General features: G+C 39.7%; 1 protein-coding gene across 1 annotated transcript; it reads right to left on the bottom strand.

Annotated features, from left to right (window-relative positions):
* Window positions 1-620: 620 nt before the first annotated feature.
* Window positions 621-25,193, bottom strand: TM4SF18 (transmembrane 4 L six family member 18). Its single transcript, XM_059064232.2, has 6 exons — window positions 24,496-25,193; window positions 24,210-24,403; window positions 21,436-21,525; window positions 7,197-7,339; window positions 2,502-2,682; window positions 621-1,749 (listed from the first exon to the last, which is right to left on the bottom strand). The coding sequence occupies exons 2-6, from the start codon at window positions 24,384-24,386 to the stop codon at window positions 1,735-1,737; spliced, it is 606 nt and encodes a 201-aa protein (XP_058920215.1). The 5' UTR covers window positions 24,387-24,403; window positions 24,496-25,193; the 3' UTR covers window positions 621-1,734.
* Between the last annotated feature and the right edge of the window lie 1,382 nt (window positions 25,194-26,575).

The raw sequence follows: 26,575 nt of genomic DNA, 5'->3' as shown, positions 1-26,575 counted from the left end.
CTATCTTAAAGGAGGCTATAGGTTGAGCAGGCACCAAGGAGAGAGGCATTCTCCAGACTACTGGCTACCACTGCCAGGCTGGTGTTGGTAGAGCAATGTTGACAGTGCCCATGGAGGAGGGCAATGGGGAAGTGGTGGAAACATTAAGGCCCAATGGGTCCATGACGGAGACAGGTACTCAGCAGAGCAGCCACGAGGAGCAGAAAAGCCTGGCATGAGTGTCCAACATTGAGTGTCTCCTATGTCCACTTTGGGCTAGGCCCTACATAAAACATGACTGCTGTCCTCCAGAAGGTCATGCCAAGTATAAGTAAAAAGTTCATAAATATTTTACTTTAAAAAAAATTTTAAATAAATATTTAGTGGTAACTCCCCATGAAACAGGTATCAACTGGTCAGTGGTCACTTTCTATAACCCACTGATCATGTCCTCAACTGCTCATTCATTTCAAGTCTACTTCTTGTAGCTCATCATATTCACCACCAGGAGTAAAAAAATAATGCCAATTAACACAGGGAGATCAGCTCGGTGCTTTGTGACCACCTAGAGGGGTGGGATAGGGAGGGTGGGAGGGAGAGGCAAGAGGGAGGAGATATGGGGATATATGTATACATTTAGTTGATTCACTTTGTTATAGAGCAGAAACTAATACATCATTGTAAAGCAATTATACTCCAATAAAGATGTTTAAAAAATGCCAAGAGCTCAATTAGATTATATAAATTTCTGTACAACATTTTGTGGTTTATCTGTCTCACTGCTTTTCCTCAGTGAACATTTTTTTTTTTTTTTTTTCCCGGTACGCGGGCCTCTCACTGTTGTGGTCTCTCCCGTTGCAGAGCACAGGCTATGGACGCGCAGGCTCAGCGGCCATGGCTCACGGGCCCAGCCGCTCCGTGGCACGTGGGATCCTCCCGGACCGGGGCACGAACCCGTGTCCCCCGCATCGGCAGGCGGACTCTCAACCACTGCGCCACCAGGGAAGCCCCCTGGTGAACACTGATTGAAGTGTTATTCTGTGATGTTTACAGATAGTCAACGTTGGAAAATATTTGGAAAAATTGTATTCCTATAGCAAACCTTTTAATAGTAAAAATGTTTTTTTTTAAAAGTATTTTAATAGTAAAACATAATAAAGAAAACTTGGAAAATATAGACAAGTAGGAAGGGTCACCTATGACCCAAATCAACCATAGCTGACATTTTTGTTTAAATCCATCTAGATTTAGTTTTTATCCTGTATTTCTGTTATTTGGTTTTGTTTTGTTTGATTTGGATAGTTACGCTTATACTGTAAACATAAATTTGTAATCTGCTTTTTCACATAGTACTGCTCATAATCTTTAAATCATCATTTTACATAATATTACAACTAATGTACCATGTTTTATTTAATCCTTCCCCTAAAGTAAGACTTTCTGGGTATTTCTAATTTTCCAGAATGTTAAATAATTTTCAAATATATGTAGTTGCATAAAGCTTTATCTGTATGCTTATTTATTTTCATAGTATAGGTTATAGAAATTGGATTTATTTGATAAAAGAGTATGAATATTTCTGAAGATCCTGACACATATAGCTTAGAAAAAAATTCTAAGTGGAAGGCACTTCCAATGAGGAGAATAAACGCCAACTGGAGAAAAAAGCCATCATCTGAATATGGCCCTCAAGTCCAAACAATAGACATAGGTAGATGACAATATCTTGATAAAGAAAAACATTCTTGTTCTTATTCAAATGATTCCAGGCTATAAAAAAAAAAAAGCAAAGTGAGTAAACTTGATTTGATTAATAATCCATAATCCAAGTAGCAACTTAAGCTTATAGTTTATATGCAAAACATGATAAAATAGGAAAATATCTATTTGAAACTACTAGGAAAGGTATTATATATTATATGTTGTTAAACAAGATACAAGATGTCTCATTCGTGATTTCTCTTTACTCTGGACTTGCTGGATAGGTTTAGCAGTTTCCACCATAATTAAATTAACGTTAATATTTTAGCAGATGAAGCAGAAGTAATTTCAATAGGATAAAGACATATTTCTCTTCTTCAAAACCACTCACTAAAGACTCAATATAAATAAGGATTATTTGAATGTAGCAGCACTCAAAAGAGAAATTATATCACTGGGATTAGGTTGTGAGCCTTCGACTATTTTACGAACAGGGACATTCTCAATAAATGGTAAGATTTCTTTGAGCTTTGAGTTATTTCTCCATAGAAATATTGCTCATTTAAAACACCTGTGGTGTTTTCACCATACAACATGGAATGTGATTTTATAGTTATTCCATCGATTCAATCCATTTAGATAAGCCAACAGACACATTGGAATATTAGAAAAAATGGAGGTATTAGAGGTTGAGTAAACATGAGGGCAGTAAGAATGCAAAGAAAATGATGGAATTCTAAAATCCTTCCAACAAGATCCATTGAATCCTGGACAGTGGGGGTAAAATGGAGGAGGTACAGGCGCCAGTGGGGTTCTGTTACCTGGATGATGACTGAATAGGTTCCACACAGTATCTTGGACAACTGAATGCCTACTCTGATGAGGCAGACCATCACTTGAAGCCCACTGAGAGCTATGAGAATAGAAAATAAGATGATGTTCCACTCCACTACATGTGCTGGTTCCAGGCACTGAATCCATACGCTAGAATCTGTAAGGAAACTGAGAGAGAGGAAGGAAATGGTCAACATGATGCATGGCCAGAGACTTGGTCCCAGGAAGAAGTCTACAAGTTTTCATATGTTTGGGAAATTAAGATACTGATATATGATTAAAAAACAATATTATTGGGCTTCCCTGGTGGCGCAGTGGTTGAGAATCCGCCTGCCGATGCAGGGGTCACGGGTTCGTGCCCTGGTCCGGGAAGATCCCACGTGCCGCGGAGCGGCTGGGCCCGTGAGCCATGGCCGCTGGGCCTGCGCGTCCGGAGCCTGTGCTCCGCAACGGGAGAGGCCACGGCAGTGAGAGGCCCGCATACCACAAAAAAAAAAAAAAAAAAAAAAAAAAAAAAAAAAGAAAAAACAATATTATTAAATGTGAATGAATATATAAAATTATTCATATACATAATTGAACACACAGTATGCATAGCACAGAGCTATGCTTATTATGAACGTGGTGCCTGCCTCAGACAATTCTAATTCACTTAGGAGGCAAGATGCATACTGAAGAGTTCAACAGCAATGAAAGGCCGCACATGTCAATACCAAGAGAGGTAGAGATTGCCCATTTTCTAGGAGTCCAAAGTTAGCCTAGGCTGTCGGGGACAGGGCTGAGCTGAGCTAGCACTGGATATAAAATCACACAGGTGGTAAAAGAGCAAAGAGAGGGCTTCCCTGGTGGTGCAGTGGTTGAGAATCTGCCGGCCGATGCAGGGGACAGGGGTTCGAGCCCTGGTCTGGGAAGATCCCACATGCCGCGGAGCAACTAGGCCTGTGAGCCACAACTACTGAGCCTGCGCGTCTGGAGCCTGTGCTCCGCAACGAGAGGCCATGATAGTGAGAGGCCTGCGCACCGCGATGAAGAGTGGCCCCCCGCTTGCTGCAACTGGAGAAAGCCCTCGCATAGAAATGAAGACCCAACACAGCCAAAAATAAATAAATAAACAAACCAATGAACCGACATTAAAAAAAAAAAAGAGCAAAGAGAAATGATGCTATTATTCTTAGACTCTGTCCCAAAGCCTTTTAGAACAATAGTTCTCAAATTTGAGCATACATCAAGATTATCTGGAAAGCTTGTGAAATGCAGATTGCTGGGTCCCAGCCTAGAGTTTCAGATTCAGAAGGTCTGGATGGGGTGGAGACTTTGGGTTTCTATGTTCCCAGGTGATGTTGATGGGGTCTGGGGTCCACTGTGTGTTCTGCAGCTCTTAAAAAGGTTGAGATTATGAGGTGGAAAAGCAAAAGTCTGAATGGTTCAATCAGTCTAGCGTAGCACAGGATTTTGAGAATTAAACCACCTCCACTTTTAAGATAGTCTTAAAACCATGCTGAATTATCTTGTCCTTTGCCCACTTCCAGGTCAGCTATGGCCATTAGCATTTCTCCAAGACTGACACTCTCTTTGTTGAACTAAATTGAAATTAAAAACTGGTCTCCCCCCCAAAAAACTAATCCCCCCAACAAAAACAATCAAGCCCAGTTACAGGGCAGAGCTGTTTGTAAGTATCTTAATAGCAAGATGCCTTTTTTCAAAACAGCAATTCAAGCAACCTTGGTGCCAGCCAAGTGGTCCTTAACTCTCTCTTTCCTCCCTTTCTTTATTTCTTATTCTCTGTGCTCTGGGACACTCAGAGGCACTCTGAGAATTTCTTGGTATTGTTAATGGACTTTAGGTCTCAAGGGGTAAACAGCACTAAATATGGAGTCAGAACTCCTGGATCTGTAGGATCTTGGGCCAAGGATTTTACCTCTTTGATCTGGACAATGGGTATAAAATATCTAACCCTAGGGTTATTGTGAATATATATATATATATATGTATTTTTTTTTTTTTTTTTTTTTTTTTTTTTTTGCGGTATGCGGGCCTCTCACCGTTGTGGCCCCTCCCGCTGTGGAGCACAGGCTCCGGACGCGCAGGCCCAGCGGCCACGGCCCACGGGCTCAGCCGCTCCGCGGCACGTGGGATCTTCCCGGACCGGGGCACGAACCCGCGTCCCCTGCATCGGCAGGCGGACTCTCAACCACTGCACCACCAGAGAAGCCCCTAATGTGAATATTTGATGAGACGTATGTAAAAACGCTTTGGAACCTATAAAGCACAATACAGATGTAATTTCCTGTTATCATTTCCCTAGACCCACTTCATACACCCTCCTACTCCTAACTCAGTCTCAGACACCAGGGAAGCTAATCCCTTCAAGATCCTTGCTCTGGACTGTTCCCAGTATATACTCTGCACAGATCATCCAACACTTTAAAGCAAGATGCCTTGCAGGATCTCTCTTTTTCTCCTAGGATACAGTCCTATTTATTCTTCTTGTATAAACGGAATGAGTCATAAGTGCACTATCAGGGTCTGGAAGGAATAGAGAAATTTGCCCTGATACTCATTCTCTCCACAATTTCTATACACCGTTCTAACACAACATGTACTTCATTATGTTATAATTCTATCTATAGCTATATCTGTATATCTAGTTCCTCACTAGGCAGTGTACTGTGAGAACACTGTTATGATTTATGCATCTCTAAATGGCCATGTCTAAGGCCTAAGGCAGTGCCTGGGGCATTGCAAAGATCAACAAATGCTTGTTGAATGAAACTGATTCAGGATCCTCACTGGTCACCATGCCAGTGGCTGAACTTAATGGCTGAACTTGCTGTCCACTTGGCAGGTGGAAGACCATCGTGTGGTATAGAAGTTTATGCAAAGTAATGATTTTAATAATAAAATCTGGCGTGTCGAGAACTTATTAAATATAAGCTGTGCTTTACTTCTGTTTAATTTTCAGTTCTGTGAGGTAGGAATGATTATTATCTCCAGTTTACAGAGGCTCAGAGATATCTAGATATTTGTCTAAGTCCATACAGCTTGTAAGTAGGAGATGGGAGACTTCAACCCATATCTACAAGCACTGAAGCTCTGTGCTCTAAGGGCAATGTTATTCTAAGGCTTCCATCTCAGCAGAATGTTCTATCAGATCTGCGTGAGTTTCTAGAGGGAAGTGAACCTGTGTTATTTATCTTTGATTGTCTAGCACCCAATCCAAGGCAGGGACATAGTAGGTGCTTAATAAATATTTGTTGAATAAGTGTACATATGAAGAGGTGATTTGGGCAACTTTCAGCTGATTTGTTCAACATTAACAGCTGTTGCACCTTGCATTCACCAAGTCTTGGAAACTTCTTTAGGGGCCCAGAAACTTAGCTTCCCTTCATGGCCTCCAATTTTTCCCCTCTAAACACTTTTATAGAGCTGGAATCAGGTGAATAAAAATATCACGGGCAACTTTAAAGGAAGAATGAAGAGGCATGTGGGCAGCCTCAGATTCCTGCACTGAACCTGGAGGTTTACTTGTTTTGGGGATGGGGAAAAGTTCAGGGGCTGGTGGCATAAAGAACGACCCTTTGTACCCAGTGCGACTTTCTACATTAGGGTCCCCTTTCCTGAGCCCTTTCAATTCCAAAGGAGTGTCTCCTCCAAGTGTTCAGAGAGACCTGAAGTAATTTTCTAGGTTCTCCTGACCTGAGGGAGAGCTCTGCTCAGAGCACGGGGTACCTCGTGGACACTTTAGAATAAAGGCAGCTACGGGCACAGAAGCAGTTGTGCTGTGCAGGCTGAGGTGAGCAGGTGAAACCTCAAATGGATGTGGGCTTTGAACAATAGAGCCAGCCATGGGGAGTTGAGAAGAAAGTGTAACTTTCTCAGGGAATGGTACCGACACCCCCTCATTTTATTCCATTGGAATTGTCTGTGCAGTACAAGACAGGGAGAGATGGAGTAGATCTTCTTGTATCTCTGTCTGGGCCCTGCTCCCTCCTGAGCAGGTAGAGCCATGAGCCAGCACAATGCCAGTGTGAGGCATTCTGTGATCCAGGACTGGGTCCCTCAACACTTGACTGAACTACCAGCCTTTGGAGCAAGGCTACCCCTTGGACGCTTCTTCAGTACATGCTCGATAAGCTCTTGGCTCCTTCCACAAACTCCTGCACCTACTCATGTCCCTGGATCTCACTTGGGTGCTCACCTTGCCTGGTTCTACCTCCGTGTGGCCCCTAATGGTATAGCTCCGGATGGCACCATGCAAGCGCACTGTGATTCTCTCCCAGCCAAGCCCTTTCACATCTGTAACAGACTCCATGTCCAACCTGGCCACAAAACAAGACTGACTTCCCAGAGCCACCCAAGCCCCAAGCTCCAGCAAATGCCAGACCCCAATAACGACGAAGCCCTGTTCTGCAGCCTGGCAGGAACATGCCTTTCATTCGGAAATGTCCACGGCAGCCTTAAAATAGTGAATACATGTGACATTAAAAGACTGGAGAAAAAAAAGATCTAAACAGAGTTCTGTGTAGGAACAAATTGGTCTGGACATTAGTAAGCTATTAGGAACATTCTGGACTAAGGTAGACACACAGAACCGCAAAGTGATCATGGAAAATGAGTAGGGCATGGAAGCCAGGTGTCTCTGACTTTCAGATCTCCTCCCAAGTCAGGGAATCATTCCTTACCGTCCTGCAGTGCCTTCAAAGGCATACTCCCAGCCTTCAAGGGTACGGCAGTAAGGGCCCTGAATCAGGCCCAAAGCAGAGATGACCAGGCAGTATCCAGAGAAAGCGATTCCAAGGGCAGAAAAGATCATCGACAGCAGTGTCTAAATTAAACATAGAAGGAGGTTAGTGCCACAGAATGAGACAAGGGGATATTGTGAATAAGTGATCAGATAGGTAAGTTCCCCTACTCACCAAGCCTACTGCAGCCTGTGTGACTCATCCAAGCCTACTGCAGCCGGTGTAAGAACAAATGTCCACAGGAAAAAAGGAAACATTAATCCAAACCCACTTGATCTTAAAAATAAGTTTTTTAATGATTTTTTTTCTTTGGCATTCCGTAGAGAAAATGAGTTAATTTACTAAATTTCTCCCCTTTTTTTCTGGAGCTTTGATATAAAAATAATGATCAACTCATACATAAATGCAATGAAAGGATGTGATCAAGCAATCTATACTTCTTTATTGAAGACATGTTATTTTCTAGGTAGGGTGGGTTCTCTAGGAATCGAAAGCTATGATCCTTGTTTGTCTCTTATGAAGATGATATTTGAATATGTTCGCACACAGGAATATGAGGGGAAATATCATGTGTTAGCCTAGATGGTCATGTTTATACTCAAGTGAGCATGGGATTGATGGGGAGGAGGGTATTTTCATTTGAGTAGAAAGAATGAGCAACGTTCACCGACAGATCCATACAAGCTAAGTTGTGAGACTAAGTAGATAGATCTGATCTAAAAGGGATTCCTACTGATGAGTAGAGGGGAGAAGCTTGGCATGGTGCTAAAACTGAGAAAGCAGGGCTGATAAGACACAATCCAGCCCTTATATCACTTATAACGTGAGTGTAACTTGGGAGATCCAGGCAGAAGGTGGCCTTGGATGCTGGATCAAGGAGACTGGACTTCATCCTTCAGGGTAAGTGGATTTTTCTCCCACAGCCTTTTATTAAAATTTTTTTTCAAATCTACAAAAAAGTTGAAAATATAGTACCTTTTTCTTAGACTCAACTTTTTTTAAAATTTTTATTTATTTATTTATTTTTGGCTGTGTTGGGTCTTCGTTTCTGTGCGAGGGCTTTCTCTAGTTGCGGTGAGAGGGGGGGCCACTCTTCATCGTGGTGCACGGGCCTCTCACTGTCGCGGCCTCTCCCGTTGCGGAGCACAAGCTCCAGACGCGCAGGCTCAGCAGTTGTGGCTCACGGGCCCAGTTGCTCCGTGGCATGTGGGATCTTTCCAGACCAGGGCTCAAACCCGTGTCCCCTGCATTGGCAGGCGGACTCTCAACCACTGTGCCACCAGGGAAGCCCCTAGACTCAACTTTTGTGACTATTTTACTATTTTTGCTTGCTCTCTCTCTCTCGGTATGTATATGTACATTGACAAACACATATATTTATTTACATTTTTGTTGCTTAACCATTTGAAAGTAGGTTGCAGACATTGGGATATCTCACCCCTAAATGCACCAGCACTTATGTCCCAAGAATAAAAATATTCTATTATTCTGCATTTGTTTTTCCTTTTTTGTACAGGATCCAATGAAGGCTTATGTACAAGGTTACATCTCTTTAGTTTCCTTTAATCTATACTAGTCTTGCTGCTTTTTCTTTCAGGATATTAAATTGTTTGTAAAGAATCCCAGCCAGTTGTCTTATAGAAAGTCCCACATTCAGGGCTTTTCTGTTTGTTTCCTCACAATTGGACTTGGATTAAACACTTTGGCGAGAACCTGTGATGGGCGTGGGTACATTATGGGCCTCTCACTGCTACTGACGATACTAAATTTGATCTCTTGGTTAAAGTGGTGTCCTTCAGATCTATACGTGTACATTTTCTACTTTGCAATTAGGAAGTAATTTCTGAGGTAATACTTTGAGACTGTGCCATATCTTGTTCCCTAAAGACATTTCACCAGATGGATTTAGCATCTACTGACGATGATCATATTCACTGATCGCCAATTATCACAATAAGCGGTTGTAAGGTACTGCTTTTCTAATCCTTTCATTTCTCCTGCATTTGTAAGTTATCATTTTTCTGAACAGAAGAACTTCTATTTCCCATTTCTCTCCTCTGCCCCTCTCTTTCTATGTTATTGTGGACGCACGGATTTTCTAATTCATTATGTTATAACTCATAATTGTTATTATTCCTCTCGATGCTCAAATGGTTCAAATATGACCAGTGGGAACATCCCTTCAAGTCAATTCCTGTACCCTTCAACATGCCCCTATCATACTTTGAACACTTCCTTGCTTCCTGGCACAAGATGTCCCAAGATCAGTTTGAATTTATGCTGCCTTAGACCTGGAATAGCTCTTTTTCTAACAAGCCATGGAATTAATTTTTGAGCAAGGAAGTGACATGAACCAATAAATGATTTTGGAAAATTACTCCGGCAGTGGTGGCATACCAGCCAGAAATGAGAGAACTCCCAAATAAGAATTCCATGTGGAGAAAACGTCAAGTTGCGGCAACAAAGACATGCACTGGACAAAAAGACATTGAGCAGGAAGTGAGTAGCTGGAGACAGGCTGAAAAAAATTTCAGAGTTTGGGACTTGAGTGAAAAGGAGACAGAAATAGGGATGCCAAGAAAATCAGTATTGTTTGGGAGAAAATTTAATTTAGTTTAAAAAATGTTGATTTCAAGTGAGAGAAACATGAAAACAAAAACATGAACAGAAACATGAAACAGAAACATGCAGTAGCAGAAACATGCAGTAGCCAGTTGATAAATTCAATAGCTGAGACCAGAAAAAGAACAAAACACCTGCAATTTTTGGAACACAGTTTATATCAAATTATATTTCTTTGCTTGGAGTTATTATTTTTTTTTTTTTTTGCGGTATGCGGGCCTCTCACTGTTGTGGCCTCTCCCGCCGCGGAGCACAGGCTCCGGACGCACAGGCTCAGCGGCCACGGCTCACGGGCCCAGCCGCTCCGCGGCACGTGGGATCCTCCCGGACCAGGGCACGAACCCGTGTCCCCTGCATCGGCAGGCGGACTCTCAACCACTGCGCCACCAGGGAAGCCCTGGAGTTATTTTTTAAACATAACATCAATACATGATTATTATGGAAAATCAGAAAAAAAGTATTTTAAAAACACAAAGAAGGAAAGAACAATGATACTTTTTCCTACTTGATACTAGTAATCTCACTGGCAACTTCACATATGAGGAAAGCTCTTTCATGTTAAGTTTCTCATATTGATTGTTAGTAGAGGTTTGCCTTATCATGAGATGAGATAGTTTTTTTTTTTTTTTTTTTTTTTTTTTTTTTTTTTCTTTTTGCGGTATGCGGGCCTCTCACTGTTGTGGCCTCTCCCGTTGCAGAGCACAGGCTCCGGACGCACAGGCTCAGCGGCCATGGCTCACGGGCTTAATTGCTCCGCGGCATGTGGGATCTTCCCGGACCAGGGCACGAACCCGTGTCTCCTGCATCGGCAGGCGGATTCTCAACCACTGCGCCACCAGGGAAGCCCCGAGATAGTTTTTTTGACAGTAGATTTCTGTTAGTTATACTTCGTAAAAAATATTTACCTATTCGCCAATGCCATCTCTGAAAAAGGAAGAAGGACGTTTTCAAAAGATTGAGCTCCTTATTTACCAAAGGGCCTTAAGCAGTTTGCTGGAAAGATCAGTGAAGAATTTCTTCATTTGGTGAACTTACAACCGTAGCATAATATATATATATATATATATACACACACACATATATGTATATATATATGTATACATGTATAAATTACAATCTAATGAGTGGATACAATTGCACAATCGAAGTAAGCCTCAATGGATAGACCTAGAGTCTGTCATACAGAGTGAAGTAAGTCAGAAGGAGAAAAACAAATACCGTATGCTAACACATATATATGGAATCTAAGAAAAAAAATGTCATGAAGAGACTAGGGGTAGGACGGGAATAAAACACAGACCTACGGGAGCATGGACTTGAGGATATGGGGAGGGGGAAGGGTAAGCTGGGACGAAGTGAGAGAGTGACATGGACATACATACACTACCAAACGTAAAATAGATAGCTAGTGCGAAGAAGCCGCATAGCACAGGGAGATGAGCTCGGTGCTTTGTGACCACCTAGAGGGGTGGGATAGGGAGGGTGGGAGGGAGACGCAAGAGGCAAGAGATATGGGGACATATGTATATGTATAACTGATTCACTTTGTTGTAAAGGAGAAACTAACACACTATTGTAAAACAGTTATACTCCAATAAAGATGTTCCAAAAAATATAAATAGATAAATAAATAAATTTTAAGAAAAAAGAAGTAAGCCTCAAAATAAAGTGGGAATAAGAATCTCTGAGTCACAGTGTCATTGTCCATAGAATGTAGATCATGTAGATGGTTCCAGTGCCTACATAATAGGGCTGTTTCAAAAATTAAAGGACACAATGCATATAAAAATTATTTGAAAAGGGAAAAGCATAATCAAAATATTATCTATTACTTCAAGTGCCCTTATTTGGCCAGTATTTGTTTTCCAGAGATAACAACGCACAGAATGTTGGCAGAAGACGTGACAGACACCACCGAGGAATGGATAGCAACCAAGAAGTTCACGGGCTTCACGTCATGCTGCTCCAACATACGGCATCTTGGCATGTTAATATCTTAAGCCGAAGGAGTTTGTGGAAATGGCAGAAGCAGGAAGTGCACTCTGACCTCCCCCACCTTCTCACCCTTCTTCCCTGAAACAGGTCATAAAACTCCCATGTGAAACATACCCTCCCTGCACCTGGAGGAAGGAAAACATTCTTACTACCAAAGACTGGAAATCTGGGGCCAAGAGATCTGTATGAACAAATCTTGTTAAGCTAAACCTTACCTTCCTAGTTACTTCTTCACCATTTAGTACTCCTAGTCCAAACCCCACTGACTTGCCAATTCTTTACAAATTAATTGTTGTTTCTTTGTCTAAAAGGTGTAGAAACTTCCTGCTCTGGTCACGTCTTCGGGTCTTCAGTCTTTTGTGAAGACTCCTGTGTACATGGAAAAAGTCAATAAAATTTGTATGCTTTTCTCAATCTGTCTTTGTCAGCTTAATTTTCAGACCCAGTTAGGGACCCTAAAAAGGTTGAGGAAAACTTTTTCTCCCCTACAGTTTCTGGGACCCACTTGCTGAATCTGGAAGCTGCAGTCAGACATCCTAGACCTCTGACAAAACCTGGCAGAAGAACTCTTGCCAAGTTATCTTTTCAACCTCTGCCTGACGGAACCAGTCGGGTGAAGATGATAAGGGTCCTTTCCTTTCCAGGTTCAGCTTGGCAGGAGAAAAACATTTGCAAGAATTAGTTCTTGAGATTGTGACTCTGATTCCAATTTGGTTTCGGGGTACCCACTGGTTATTGATCTTTTCCCTCCCAGGGACGGCTATTGCTTTCCTGTTTGTCTCTTGTTGTGTGTCCTGAGAATTTGGCTTGGCTTTCCGCCCATCAGGGCATGCAAGTGTCAGTACTTGCTTTTGCAGGCAGCCAACTGTCAGATGGCAAGCCTCCCCAGCATGGCTGTACAGAAATGTAGTTGCGCCCCATTTGTGGCTAGTGTCTCCCGACTGTTACCAGTTCTGCGGAGGGGTTGTCCAAGTTTCCTTTCTTTTGGCTACTGTATGGTCAGGCCACTCAAGATGGTTGCTCTCTTGCTCTCTGTGCATTTGCTGCTGACCAGTGCCTGCTTCACCTACATGCTACTCGCAAGACTGACCTTCCTATGTACATGCCCCAGGCCCCACTTAAAGACTGTTCTTATCAAAGGGGCAGTGAAGGGCGTGCCCCTCTGCTGGTTTCCCTGGAAACTGATGAGCCAACCTGACATAATTCCCCCTATATAGTTGGCAATCTACCCCTCCCCCCACCTCGAGCAAAGACTGCCACCACATCCTGCCCTCCATCCGCTGCACACAGTGGGGTATTGCTCCAGGACCTTGCTTCAGATGCATAAGCTCCCCCATCCATTAAACCATTGATGTCTCTGTGCTGACTCCACACTCTTTCTTTAGTCTTGAAGCTGGACAAACACAGGCCTTGTAGGCCTGTAGAGTGCAACCCAACAGTTATCTCTGGAAGTGGTTTTGGATCTTGATAAGGCTACATCTCTTGCACCCTCTTTGGGGACACCTCTTCATCCATGGTTAAGTATTGGTTTTGAGTCACTTGATAAAGTATACCTTTGGTTTAAGTATTTGAAACTTTTTTTTTTTTCTAAAGAGCTTTATGGTCAGAAGTTGACAGAATTTGAGGTTGATATTCAGAGCCTGATAGGAAGATTTTTTGTGAAGGCCTCCTCTCCTAAGCAGAAATGGAGCTCTGTACTCACAGGAAAAGAAAACATGCGAAGGCTTTGTGGAATGATTTATGAAAACATTCCAAAGACACACAGTTCTAAATCTAGAACATAGAAATCTTTCCCTTTCCATCTTAGTTGGAAATCTTCCACCTGATATAAGGAAGCGACTTGAAGATAATGTAGTCGGATAGGCAGGTCAGCCCCTTGATATCATTCAGGCTGCAAATCAGTTCTTTGAGGAATTAAAATACAGCTGTCCTTGTCTTACGAATTGAGGCTTTACAAAACCATAAATGCAGCTGTAAAAGCAAAAGTCCACTAAACCTTACCAATCCCCAAACCTCTTCTATTGATATTAACACAAAATGTCGGCAGATATTGTAAAAGATCAGGATGTTGGAAACAGAACTGTCCTGTATTCAAGAAAAAGATGAAAACATTTAAGTAGTGATTACCTTAGATTTCTGATAATGGAAAGATATGTCCTAAAACTCCATCTAAGAGAAAACCTGTATCTTTTCTCTGTCCCTCAGAGACGTAACTCTTACCATGTTTTTGAAATGTAAAAATCCCAGGAAATAGCTAAAACACTGTTCACAACCACTTGAGGGTGAGGGGGAAAAAAGGAAAAGAGGCTTTGAAAAAAAAAAAAAAAACTATAAAAGCTTCCTTACTCAAAATCTAGTCCACAGCCTCCATAAGTTTACTTGTCAAGGGAAGATACAAATCTTAGAGGTCATCTCCACAAATATCAGTAACAAGGTTCAGCCACATGAATGGAAAACCATAATTTGTTCTATCTGCCAATTTGGATTCTTCTATAAACTAATGAGTTTTGTATTAATGTACCTGACACAGGGTTAAAATTTAAAAACAAAAGCTGTAAGATCTCTGTTTGCATCTGTCTATATGTTTATTTGTGTCAATATATGTATGTTATAGATTGAGATATTTTCCTACCTCCCAATGTTATTACCAAATTAATTTATCAAATCTCTCAAAGGAGTTCTATTCAAATTAGTGTAGATATAAATGAGCACTCACATAAATTAAATATTCCTAAAACTCTCAGAAATATAAAAACTAATTCAAAGCTTCATTCACATGATCTGGAATAATCTTTGGTAAATAAAGCTAGTTTTCAAATTGTTGAAAAAAAAAGCATAACTTTATAGAGTTGTCAGCATTAAATATAATGCAGTCATACTATTTTTTTCTACCTAGGTTTACTAGTGAAAAAAACATGTTATCTCTACTAGATGTTTAAGATGATAAAAACCATAAATTCAACCTAAAAATAAAACATACATTAAAAATACATTGTTTAATGTCTGCCAAGCACAGTAATTAAAAAGAGAGAAACTGTATGTTTAATTTTTAGATTCTTTGTTTCTATGGTGTTTATGTTTGTCAACCAGAAAAATAACAAGCTAACAGCTAACCTTGTCTAGTGTCTCATAAATGTTCATGAGTTATCTAAACATAATTAAGAACAAGTGAATTAAATAAATGTGTGATAAAAGTTTATAAATGAACTTTTCAACAATAATTATGTTTTATAAAATATGTCTATTTTAAAATAACTTCCTCACCAAACAGATGAGGAAGATTAAAAAGTACAAACTTCCAGTTAAAAAAATAAATGAGTCACAGGTAAGAAATATAGCAAAAGAAAAAAAGCTTCTAAAATCTTTTTGCTAACTTGAAACCTTAAATTTATAGTAAGTTAAGTGATAGAAATTCATTGGATATCTAGATCACTTCTGAATAAGATAAAATACTGAAACATTAATTACTGAACATAATTTTACCTATTTTTTTCTTCCTATCACAGAGGAACTAAAGATATTTGAATTTGTTAGTAAACATGTCTTGTGCCACACTGAAAAGTTGTACTATGAGGAAATGTATACTTCCAGAAATTATGAAATAATATCTTCATAAATTTTCCAACCAACAGAATGTTCATATGTAACAGACAGTTCACAATTGCTTACTTCCTACTTTTCACTAGAAATTAAAATTTCTAAGAGTTAAGAATTCTAATATATGTAATTAAAGCTACTAGAAGTAATAAAGGAATGACTCTGTATGCAAGAAAAGTACAATGTGCTTTTGGTTAAAGGTATGAATTATGGAGATGTGTTTTTGTTAAGGGAAAACAGTAATTTTGTCCTGAAGTAAAAAAGTTGGTTGTTCAGAAAGAGATAAAAGGACAAATTGAATGAATATAGAGAGCTGAGAAAAGAGAGAGAGGAAATCTTATGTGGTCAAGCTGGCCTTAATATCAAAAGTACACTGATGCAGAGTGAAGCAAGTCAGAAAGAGAAAAACAAATACCGTATGCTAACACATATATATGGAATCTAAAATTTTTAAAAAATGTTCTGAAGAACCTAGGGGCAGGACAGAAATAAAAATGCAGACATAGAGAATGGACTTGACATAGGGAGGGGGAAAGGTAAGCTGGGACAAAGTGAGAGAGTGGCATGGACATATATACACTACCAAATGTAAAATAGATACCTTGTGGGAAGCAGCTGCCTAGCACAAGGAGATCAGCTTGGCGCTTTATGTCCACCTAGAGGGGTGGGATTGGGAGGGTGGGAGGGAGACGCAAGAGGGAGGAGATATGGGGATATATGTATATGTATAGCTGATTCACTTTGTTATAAAGCAGAAACTAACACACCATTGTAAAGCAATTATACTCCAATAAAGATGCTTAAAAAAAAAAAGTACACTGATGCAAAACTAGAATTGGGTCTTATCACCCCTAAAAGGACACATTTTATTGGACTATTAGTCTCCTCTTGATAAGAAATCATGAAAGGCTTTTAACCTTTTGGGTAATCTACCCAAAAAGCAAAGATTTTGTATATTATCAAAATAATGCCCTGGACTTCAGGGAATTGTTTGTTTTTACCACATCTTTGATTACTTAAGACAACTGAGTCTTCTCTACTTAAAGAGTCAAGTGGTTTTTTTTTTTACAACTATGTAATTTTCTGTATTTACCTTTGAAATTGTTTAACTTGAGTTAAATGGATCACTATGTATTGTTTCACAGTGACATGATCCTATTTAATATTTCTGACAAATTTCCCCCCAAATTAAATTCTAAATGAAGTCTTCTTGACCTCAAACTAACTTTGGGATTTTCCAGAGGTCCCCTGGAACATCTCAGTAATTTGTTTTCTGTCCTTTAAGAGAGAGAGAGAGGGAGAGACAGAGAGATACCAAACTAATTAGGTTTACTTGATATGTTAAATTACATGGGAAGCTTTGACAAATAAGAAGTGATTTTTTTAACCTTTTTAGGTTATATTTGTATGGGTACATGTTATTATATAAGTGTTCCAGAAATTATATGGCATTCCTAGAAATCTATATCCTGGTATAACGTTATCAGTCATAATTCTAGTTATTATCTTCAAATGTCATATGTCTCAGAAATAACCAAATTTTACTGTCTTTTGCATTATAATAAACTCTCATCAGATGTTTAACCATGGCCATTTTAAAGTCTTTTGTCATTTACAGAGAGTTATTTTTTACTCTGATGCTTTTGCAGAAGTGCTCATCTTAAAGGTGATTCATGGAAAGAACTGTAACAAGTATAGGTTTCTGATAATGTTAAGATCATATCACTGAACTGAGTAAAAATTTCCAAAACACTAATGGAGAAACTGATGGATTCATAAAACGGCTAACACAAAACCAAGCAGAAGAAAAATTAATTACATGGGACTGAATAAACTGATGAGTTATAATTCTTTATTACTTTCTCTTTAAAACTTTGCTGGTTCCATAATATTTTGCTTTCCATATTTAAGGAAACTGTTTTTTCTCTTCAGCTATCTATGACTTAGAGCAATTTTGTAAAGCATACCTTTATGAACAAAGATGAAACAATTACTTTTTCTCCCTACCTGATCCCTCCAAAATTTGAAAACCCTTAGTGGCTATTCTTATATTTATGGCAATATAATTATTTGCATAAGTTCAATAAGAATCTGTTCTCCTTGCAATAGGACACAGTTGGAAACATTGGTTATATTACCAAGGCTTTGACTAGAATGTCATATTTGAGAATGTTCGTAGAATCAGATCTGACCAGACAACTTTAAGGATCTAGGGTTGACTTTATGGAGCCAATGAAGTTCCTTGGAAAAGGTGGCCTGGTACCTTGTTTACAGGGTTTCCAGCAGCTTTACCAGGTGAGTAAGGAAAGTCACTTCCTGGCAGGCCCAGAAATCTCAGGATATTTGGGGGACCTAAAGATGAGAGAAATTAACCCAAATCTATAGGAATTTTATACAAAGTCTGATGGCTTGTCTTCTTAGCCTGGAGAGGATTTTAAAAGTCTGATCTGAGCTTCTTTATGAAAAGTTCCAGCAAAGTAGACATTAAAAGAGCTTATATGGTCATCACTATTCTTGCTGCACTTATGTAAATAATCAGGCCAAGTTTAATGAGACTAGATTTATTTCACAAACAAATTAGTCTTACTTTGGTTATTTCTGATAGAAATGAGGGTGACTGAAGAGAAAAAAATATGTTTCATTGGAAAGACATAACACACCCTCATGGATATCAGATTCTAGTCCTATTCATTGTCTTTGAGTTTTTGTTATCTACCTATACACTGCACTGAGTCCTAAATTCTTTTAGTTTCCTCCAGTATCTGGCTACAATTCCCCCAAATTAATGTTTCCAGTTTTTCTCCTATCCTTCTGATTTGGAATTTTTGAGAACTAAAACTGCCCTTTTCCCCAAACTGGACAAAGCTAAAGCTGGACAACTTGATATAAACTTCAGAGGAAGCACCGCCATAGCTCATATTAGACAGTCTTTGTGCCTGTTGCTGTGTAGGTCTCTCAGAGAGTTCACCAGAATGATGAACATCATTCTGGAGATGTCTCTGATGACATCTCCAGAGACATTCAAACTATGAACCAGGGAAGTGTCAGATTACCTTTTCCTGTTCTCATTCCATCTGAAGATGCTTGGAGTTCCAACATCTAGAAATCTTCTCAACTGGCTGCCCTCTAGACTCAAAAACTGAGTTTATAGTTTGTTCTAACCATTAACTTGTTTTTTTGTTTTGTTTGTTTGTTTACATACAAATGTCCAGGGCTGAGGGACCGGTTCATTGGGTTATGGGACAATCTACTCCTTCAGTTTCTGGACTGTGAATCTTCTTGAGGGAAGTTTCAGACAGAAGAATGATGGGGTTCAAGACACACTACCCCAAAATACAGCACATTGGCATATTAATATCTTAAGCTGAAGGGGTCTGAGGAAATAGCAGAAGCAGGAAGTGCACTCTGACCTCCCCCACCTTCCCACCCTTCTTCCCTGAAACAAGTCATAAAACCTCCCAGGTGAAAGATACCCTCCCTGTACCAGGAGGAAGGAAGACATTCTTATCACCAGAGACTAAAATTTGGGGCCAAGAACTCTGTATAAATAAATGTTGTTTAACTAAACCTTATCTTCCTAGTTACTTCTTCACCCTTCTCTATCCTTAACCCAAATCTCTCTGTCTTGTCAATTCTTCACAAAGTTATTATTTCTTTACCTAAAAAGTTTAGACGCTTCCTGCTCTAGTCACATCTTCGGGTCTTCATTCTCTTGTGAAATCACACGTGTACATGTAAAAATTCAATGAAATTTGTATGCTTTTCTCATGTTCACCTGTTATCAGATTAATTTTCAGACCCAACCAGGGACCCAAAGAGGGTTGAGGAAACTTGTTTTCTCCTCTACAGAATGAATCTTAGATGACCTAAATTTCCATTCTAGAGCTTCAGAAGTTACAACCTGGTGCGGACTCAAATTTGGCCTGTAAGATGTGTCTTCTTTAGTTTAAATGAGAATTCATTGCCAACATTTTATAATTGTGAAGTTTTACTTAAAACCCCATATTTCTACTTCCTATTGAAAATTGAGAATTATTGCCCAATATTGCGGTGGTAGCAACTGGCTGGACCTGAGTAGCAGCTTCCTCTCTTCCTTGAATAGAAAATGTTCTCTAACGTCTACATATTTCACTGCCATCAGGTATTTGGCATCTGGGGGCATATCAGTTCGGACCGCTACCCTAGAGCACACTTTGAAAGAACCAAGCAGAAAACCCAGGGGATCCTCTCTCCCTGCCTCCTGCTCTTCCCACTGAGATGCCAGTCAACTCATCTAATGTGGATTATAAGACAGTGTCCAGACTCTACACTATTTCTAGCATCCATTTGTGCTGGAGGTGCTGATAATGAGTTAAGGCAAATTGAACACATGGATTTTTATTAGATACTTAATGGTACAAACATTTCTTTTCTAGAAATTCCCTGAGTACATAGGTTAAAATTTACCTGAATCCATTGCTTCACCTAGACCATTTTGAAAGCTTTCCTGTAGTATAATACCAACAGTTACTGGGGGATGTTTGATTCAATTGGTTAAGAAAATAGACACACACACACACACACACACACACATAGAGGGAGAGTATTTTGGTCTAATTCTTCCCCACTAGGGGCACAATGGTGAACTAAACAACTAATTGAATCTTCCAAAAGCAACAAAGAAAGTAAGCCATACCATCTTGGCTGCATATTTAAATGTAATTGCACCTCGTACCAACTAAGTCAGAGTCTCTGGGGGTGGGACTCTAAGGCCAAGCTCCCAGATCATTGCAATGTGCAGACGACATGTGGAACCACTGCTGCAAAGAATGTCTCCCAGACCTCTGGCAAAGCTCCTCCTAGTTAACGAATCATATTCTCTTTGAGTCACAGGTGACTCATCTGTAAACCAGGAGTAGCAATGATATAATTCATTGGGTAAATGTGAACAAACTATGAACTGCTATGCAAATATGAATAAATAATGATGACGTGAGGAGGGGGAGGGGGATGATGGTGGAAATACAGGAACCCAGTGCTTACGTGTAGAGCACAGGCTTAGAAAGTGTGGTTGTATTATTCTCTCTTGACTCTATTTTAATTATTTTTAAAGTTCTAGCTTTAAAAATGTACATCATAGGGCTTCCCTAGTGGCACAGTGGTTGAGAATCTGCCTGCTAATGCAGGGGACACGGGTTCGAGCCCTGGTCCGGGAAGATCCCACATGCCGCACAGCAACGAGGTCCGTGAGCCACAACTACTGAGCCTGCGCGTCCGGAGCCTGTGCTCCGCAACAATAGAGGCCGCGATAGTGAGAGGCCCGCGCACCACGATGAAGACTGGCCCCCATTTGCCACAACTAGAGAAAGCCCTAGCACAGAAATGAAAACCCAACACAGCCATAAATAAATAAATAAAAATTTTTAAAAATGTACATCATATATACCCAACTCTGAGATAAATCTAATGCTGTGTGAAAGAAGCCAGATACAGAAGACCAATACTGTATGATTCTATTTATATAAAATACAAACTAATCTATAATGACACAAAGAGATCAATGATTATCTTTTGGGGGTGATGAAAATGTTCCATATCTTGACTATGACAGTAGTTTCATGGGTGGAGTTAACTGTCAAAACTCATGGAATTTTACACTTTTAATGGATGGCATTTATTATATGTAAATTAGTCTTCAATAAAGTTGATAAGGGAAAAAATAGACTCACAGAAACCCAGTTAGGAAAAGGTAATATTAGTTTCTAATTTCATGTATCTTTAAATCTTGAATTGCTAGAAGAACATCAGCAGAACAAAAGTGGAGGAAAACTGTAGACAAAATAGATAATATTTGGAGTAAACTCTTGGGCTCTGAACTGAAAGGATGATGGAGAGGGTACAATAGTGTCAATACTTTCACGTTTCCAAGTGAGAGGAAAGAAAGCCAGAGCAAACTCAACCATCCTCAAAATACTATTGTTCTTACCATGTATCTTTTGCTGCAGTTTTCACTCTGGCAACATTTATAGTTGTTATCATTCTCCAGTACAAGAAGAATTGCTGCTACTATAAGCATCTACGGTAGGGAAGAGAAAAAATATCAGAAATGGGATACTAGTTTGCATTCATGCTCATAATCAGAGCACAGTGCTTCAAAGCATAGACTCTGGGATCAGGTAGCTCTGGGTTCAAATCTCAGTTCTGCCACTTAATAACTGTATGAACTCCAAAGTCCTTTCCTATCAAATGGTGCTGAGAACTCACCTCTTTGGGTTGTTAAGAGCTATTGTATGTAAAACTTTGAATAGTGTGCTTGATTCATAACATGTGATTGATAAATGTTAGCTGTTATTATTATAGTTACCAAAAGCTAATGATTAAGGAGAGACAAATGGTACAGACATGAGAATGCCACCCTCTGCAGCAAACATGCACTTCTCACTGACTCAGTTGTGGAGGACAAAGGAAAACCAGTCACCAGACTTTGCCATTTGCCAGCCTCTTTCTACGTACATCCCCTCTGCGCGTGCAGGTGAAAGGTATGGTGAATCTGAAATGAAATCTCTTAATCCAAAGTAAAGTAAACTCAATTTCCCCGAGTATTCAGATCATCTTAGATTCAGATTTCCCAGTGGGTTTTGTCTGTATGAAGCCAACAAACTGGGAGAATTCAGTGTAGTCTACTTCCCTTTCTTGGTATCTTAGACAAAGGGCTCAAGTTCCGGAAAGAACATGGATTTCTTTACTATTGGTTTGGCCAAAAAGTTCGTTCAGGTACAGAAGAACCTGAACTATCTTTTTGGCCACCCCAAGATTATAGTCCTGGTTTGGGCAGGTATGAACCATAAATTGCTTCTGGCAAATTCTCCACCTATCCTTTCCTTCTACTGTTCAGTACTGAATCTTGTAGTTGAGTTCATTGTTATTTTACTCCTTGTAGTGAATATTTCCAGTTTCCAAATTCCTTCAGCCGTCATTTATTTATCTATCCATTCAATTATTTATCTCTATTCCTCTCCTTTTCTCCAAAAAGGATTTGATCTTGAAAGAATATTTTTCAAGAATTCCTAGACAGTGAAAAATAGAGAATAGGTTCTTTTCACAGTTTTAAATTTTACATGGAATATAAGCAAACAGTCCTACATTCTCCTCCTTTCAACACCATTAATTAACACAATTTTAAAGAGATTCTGGTTTAACTTTAGTAATGTCTTACAAATCTTCCACTTATTACAATTATATATCGAGAGAAACAATGACAAGATAAGCCACAATAAACCAGGTGCAGTAACCAGCTTCATTACAATATTGTTAGAAATAATTAGCCGTAGACCCTAGAGTCCTGTGCCAAAGGAGAAACACAGGCATAGCCCGTGTTTAAAGAGAAACTTCTTTCTCTTTTCGTTGTAAAATATAGCTGTAATACAGAGGGCTCAAGAATAATGGAGGAAAATTACCCCAAATACCACTACTCTCACATGCTTTTAAGTATGTACTCCCACACGTGTATATTTTACATAATTTCAATCATCATGTATTCACAATTTTGTTATATCTGTTTTTACTTAATATAAAATAACATGTGTTTTCCATGTTGCTACATGTTCATAACTACAATTTTCATCCTTTATAAAGTGAATGGACCATAATCTATTTTGCCATGTCTATGCTAGGATGCTTCTAGCTTGTTGCTATCATAAATAACTCTGCCATAAACATCTATGTATAAATTTCTTTCCTAATTTTGGATTATTTCCTCAGAATGAATGCTCAGATTTAGGATTACCAAGTCAAAAGACATAAGCATTTTCATGGATCTTAATATATCATAAGGAAAATTTCTCCCCAAAGCTTGTATTTATTCATAGTACCACCACCAACAGTCATTATGTACCTAGCACATAGCACCTTCAGTAGCACTGTGTATTAATATTTCAAAGTTTATTAATTTAATGTGCAAAATGACAAATAAATGAAACTGCTTTCCAACATATTTATTCAAATATTATCATAATTAAACACCCACAAAGATGCAGGGGTAGATTATAATGGATTTTTTTTTTTTGCATTCTTGTTGGTATAGGAAGTTTGCAGTGCACAGTGTGGTTTTTTTTTTTAGAAATGATATGATCAGGAAAAACTTCTTTTCCTCTGAGTTGCCAACATGATTTACTATCAGTTTGTTTTTAAAGAGCACAAAGTCACCAGAAAGACATCCATGGATTCTCACTGTGGATACTTAGATTTAGTTTTCAAAAACACCCACCCAAAGACATTGGGGTAACTTGCTTTAAGGTCTCATGACACAAATGACAGAGCTTAGATTGGAACTCAAGTTTGTCTGAATCTTCAAATCTCTGCTTTTCCCACTGTCTTAATACCACTCCAAGCTAGAGAAATCCTGAGTACAGACAGAAAATCTGTTCTAGGAAAGAGCAATGCCACTGGAGATTAAATAGCATAAGTTGACACACAGCTTTCATGAGGATATAATATTTCTTTAGGCCAGTGTCCCACCAACTTTCATTAGGACTAATTTCCTGCATTGCTGGAGCTACATAAATAAGCAGCTTACTGAAAACAAAGCTACCCTCCAAGTCCTCATGGACTACCTGCCTTTTTACCCCCATCCATCTTCCAAACCCAAACCAAGGATTAGAAGAATGATTTTTCCATGATTCATCATTTTCACTAGGAACAAGTTAATTCTTAGTAAAAACGCCCCCTTCTGCAATCCGAAGTCTCCAAAGTCACACTTACCATAATACCTGAGAAACAGATTCCTTCAAAATACCAGACGTAGTTGGTGAGTTTATTGCTGGATGCATAGGAAACTTGCCCATTGGGGAAATACAATAATACGTTTACAATTATACTCCAAAGTGCAAGAGGAATCAGCAGACTACTCAGGCAGCTTCCACATTTCCAAGACCCCATGTTACCCTGCTCAGAACCTGCAGGAGATTTCAAGAGTGGAGAATTACATCAAGCCTGTTTTTTTTCCTTACCCGTCTCCCCCCTTCCCCCCACCCCCGAGATTACCTACCACTTTCTGGGTCAGAGCCCTTCAGTTCATATTCATGAGGAGCCCAGGACTCGGACAGAACTGCAGCCTGCAATCTGTCGGTGTGGAAATAGTGGTTTACTGTTTGGAGAACAATAGACAAAGATCAACGGCTGAAAAGCTGAGCTGGTCTTCATCCTGTGCCAAAGGAATGTGGTGTTTTTACTGCTTTTTAAAATAAGTCATTTTCCTCTGGATTAGAGCACTCAAGACTGAATCCTGGGCATGTTTGCAGAAGGAAGTTGGAGGGGGGCGGTTGGAATGGAGTCTGGCAAATTTCACCCCACAGTGGACAGGAGGGTTAAACAGAAAACTACCAAGGGATCTTATACGGGCACCGGATGTGTGGTTTGCTCAAATATTCTGACTTTATGTATCTGTCTTTTATTCAGTGTTCTTTATTGTATGCACACTATTCACCAAGCACTGTTTAAACTGCAGGGGGCACAAAAAGGACAAAGAAAGGGAAAGACTGGTGAGTTAGGAAAACAAGACATCACAGTTGATGAGTTTATTGTTGTAAGACTGGTACAGCTTTCCTCTAAAGAGTTCACATCTATTATCTCTACCTCACAATAAAATAATAATAGGAATAAATTCATATCTCTTACTGCCTAGGAAAAAGAGGTAAAAGAAATTGGGTAATTTGATTAAGACTTTATGAGTAATAAGTTTGAAGTGAATTTAGGAATTCTCCCTTCCAAATTATTATTTTTTAAAAAACATCTTTATTGGAGTATAATTGCTTCACAATGGTGTGTTAGTTTCTGCTTTATAACAAAGTGAATCAGCTATACATATACATATGTTCCCATATCCCCTCCCTCTTGCGTCTCCCTCCCACCCTCCCTCTACCACCCCTCTAGGTGGTCACAAAGCCCTGAGCTGATCTCCCTGTGCTATGCGGCTGCTTCCCACTAAGCTATCTATTTTACGTTTGGTAGTGCATGTATGTCCATGCCACTCTCTCAGTTTGTCCCAGCTTACCCTTCCCCCTCCCCGTGTCCTCAAGTCCATGCTCTACTCCCTTCCAAATTATTGCCCTAAATTTAAAGAGCCACAGATCCCTGTAGTTCTGATGACATAAGGAGAGGATTATGGGAAGGAATCTTGGCACTAATATGTTAAAGATAATGTAGACAGTGGTGTAAAGAATTCAAGTGTTGGGGGCTTCCCTGGTGGCGCAGTGGTTGAGAATCCGCCTGCCGATGCAGGAGACACGGGTTCGTGCCCTGGTCCGGGAAGATCCCACATGCCGCGGAGCAACTAAGCCCGTGAGCCATGGCCGCTGAGCCTGCGCGTCCGGAGCCTGTGCTCCGCAACGGGAGAGGCCACAACAGTGAGAGGCCCGCATACCGCAAAAAAAAAAAAAAAAAAAAAAGAATTCAAGTGTTGGAAAGCAACTATACCCCAATAAAAATTAATTTAAAAACAAAGAATTCAAGGGTTGGGAATTCCCCCGCGTTCCAGTGGTTAGGACTTTGTGATTTCACTACGTAGGGCCGGGGTTCAGTCCCTGGTTGGGAACTAAGATCCCACAAGCGGCGTGCCACAGCCAAAACCGAAACAAAACAAAACAAAACAAAAGAATTCAAGGGTTGCCTGACCTCATTGCCACTTTCTGCTGGTAACCTCAGAACCCTGCTTGACTTAACTTTCTCAAGTCTCAACTTCCTAAGTTGTGAAATGGGGATTAAAAAACAGTACCTTCCCCACAAAGATAATGTGTGGGTTAACAGGATTATGTGTGCAAAGCACAGTATCAGGTGATAGAGAAGGAGCAGGCAGTAAATGGGAACCATCGTTAATAATAAAAAAGCAGTTATAGGAACATAATGGTCAAAATGGTACGGAGATCAGAAGTAAAGTCTGCTTATTTATTCCTCTCAACACCCAAAGAATTTTGTATCATGAACCCTGAAAATCTTAACCCTAGAAGTATTTATATTTAATTTGTATTATCCTCCAGAAAGTATTAACACTCCATAACATAACTGCTTTTAACTCAAAAGAATAAAAACTTATTTTTATATGAATACTTTTAAATTGTATTATACTTATA

Source organism: Kogia breviceps, chromosome 5 (assembly GCF_026419965.1).
Source record: "Kogia breviceps isolate mKogBre1 chromosome 5, mKogBre1 haplotype 1, whole genome shotgun sequence".
NCBI lineage: Eukaryota > Metazoa > Chordata > Mammalia > Artiodactyla > Physeteridae > Kogia > Kogia breviceps.
This window is presented reverse-complemented; position numbering and strand designations above follow the sequence as displayed.

Coding starts and splice junctions, on each gene's coding strand:
- TM4SF18 (XM_059064232.2), bottom strand. CDS start 24,386: ATGGGGTCTTGGAAATGTGGAAGCTGCCTGAGTAGTCTGCTGATTCCT. Junction 21,526..24,209: donor TCTGTTTCTCAGGTATTATG/GTAAGTGTGACT, acceptor TCCCTACCGTAG/ATGCTTATAGTAGCAGCAAT. Junction 7,340..21,435: donor ACTGCAGCAAAAGATACATG/GTAAGAACAATA, acceptor TGTTTAATTTAG/ACACTGCTGTCGATGATCTT.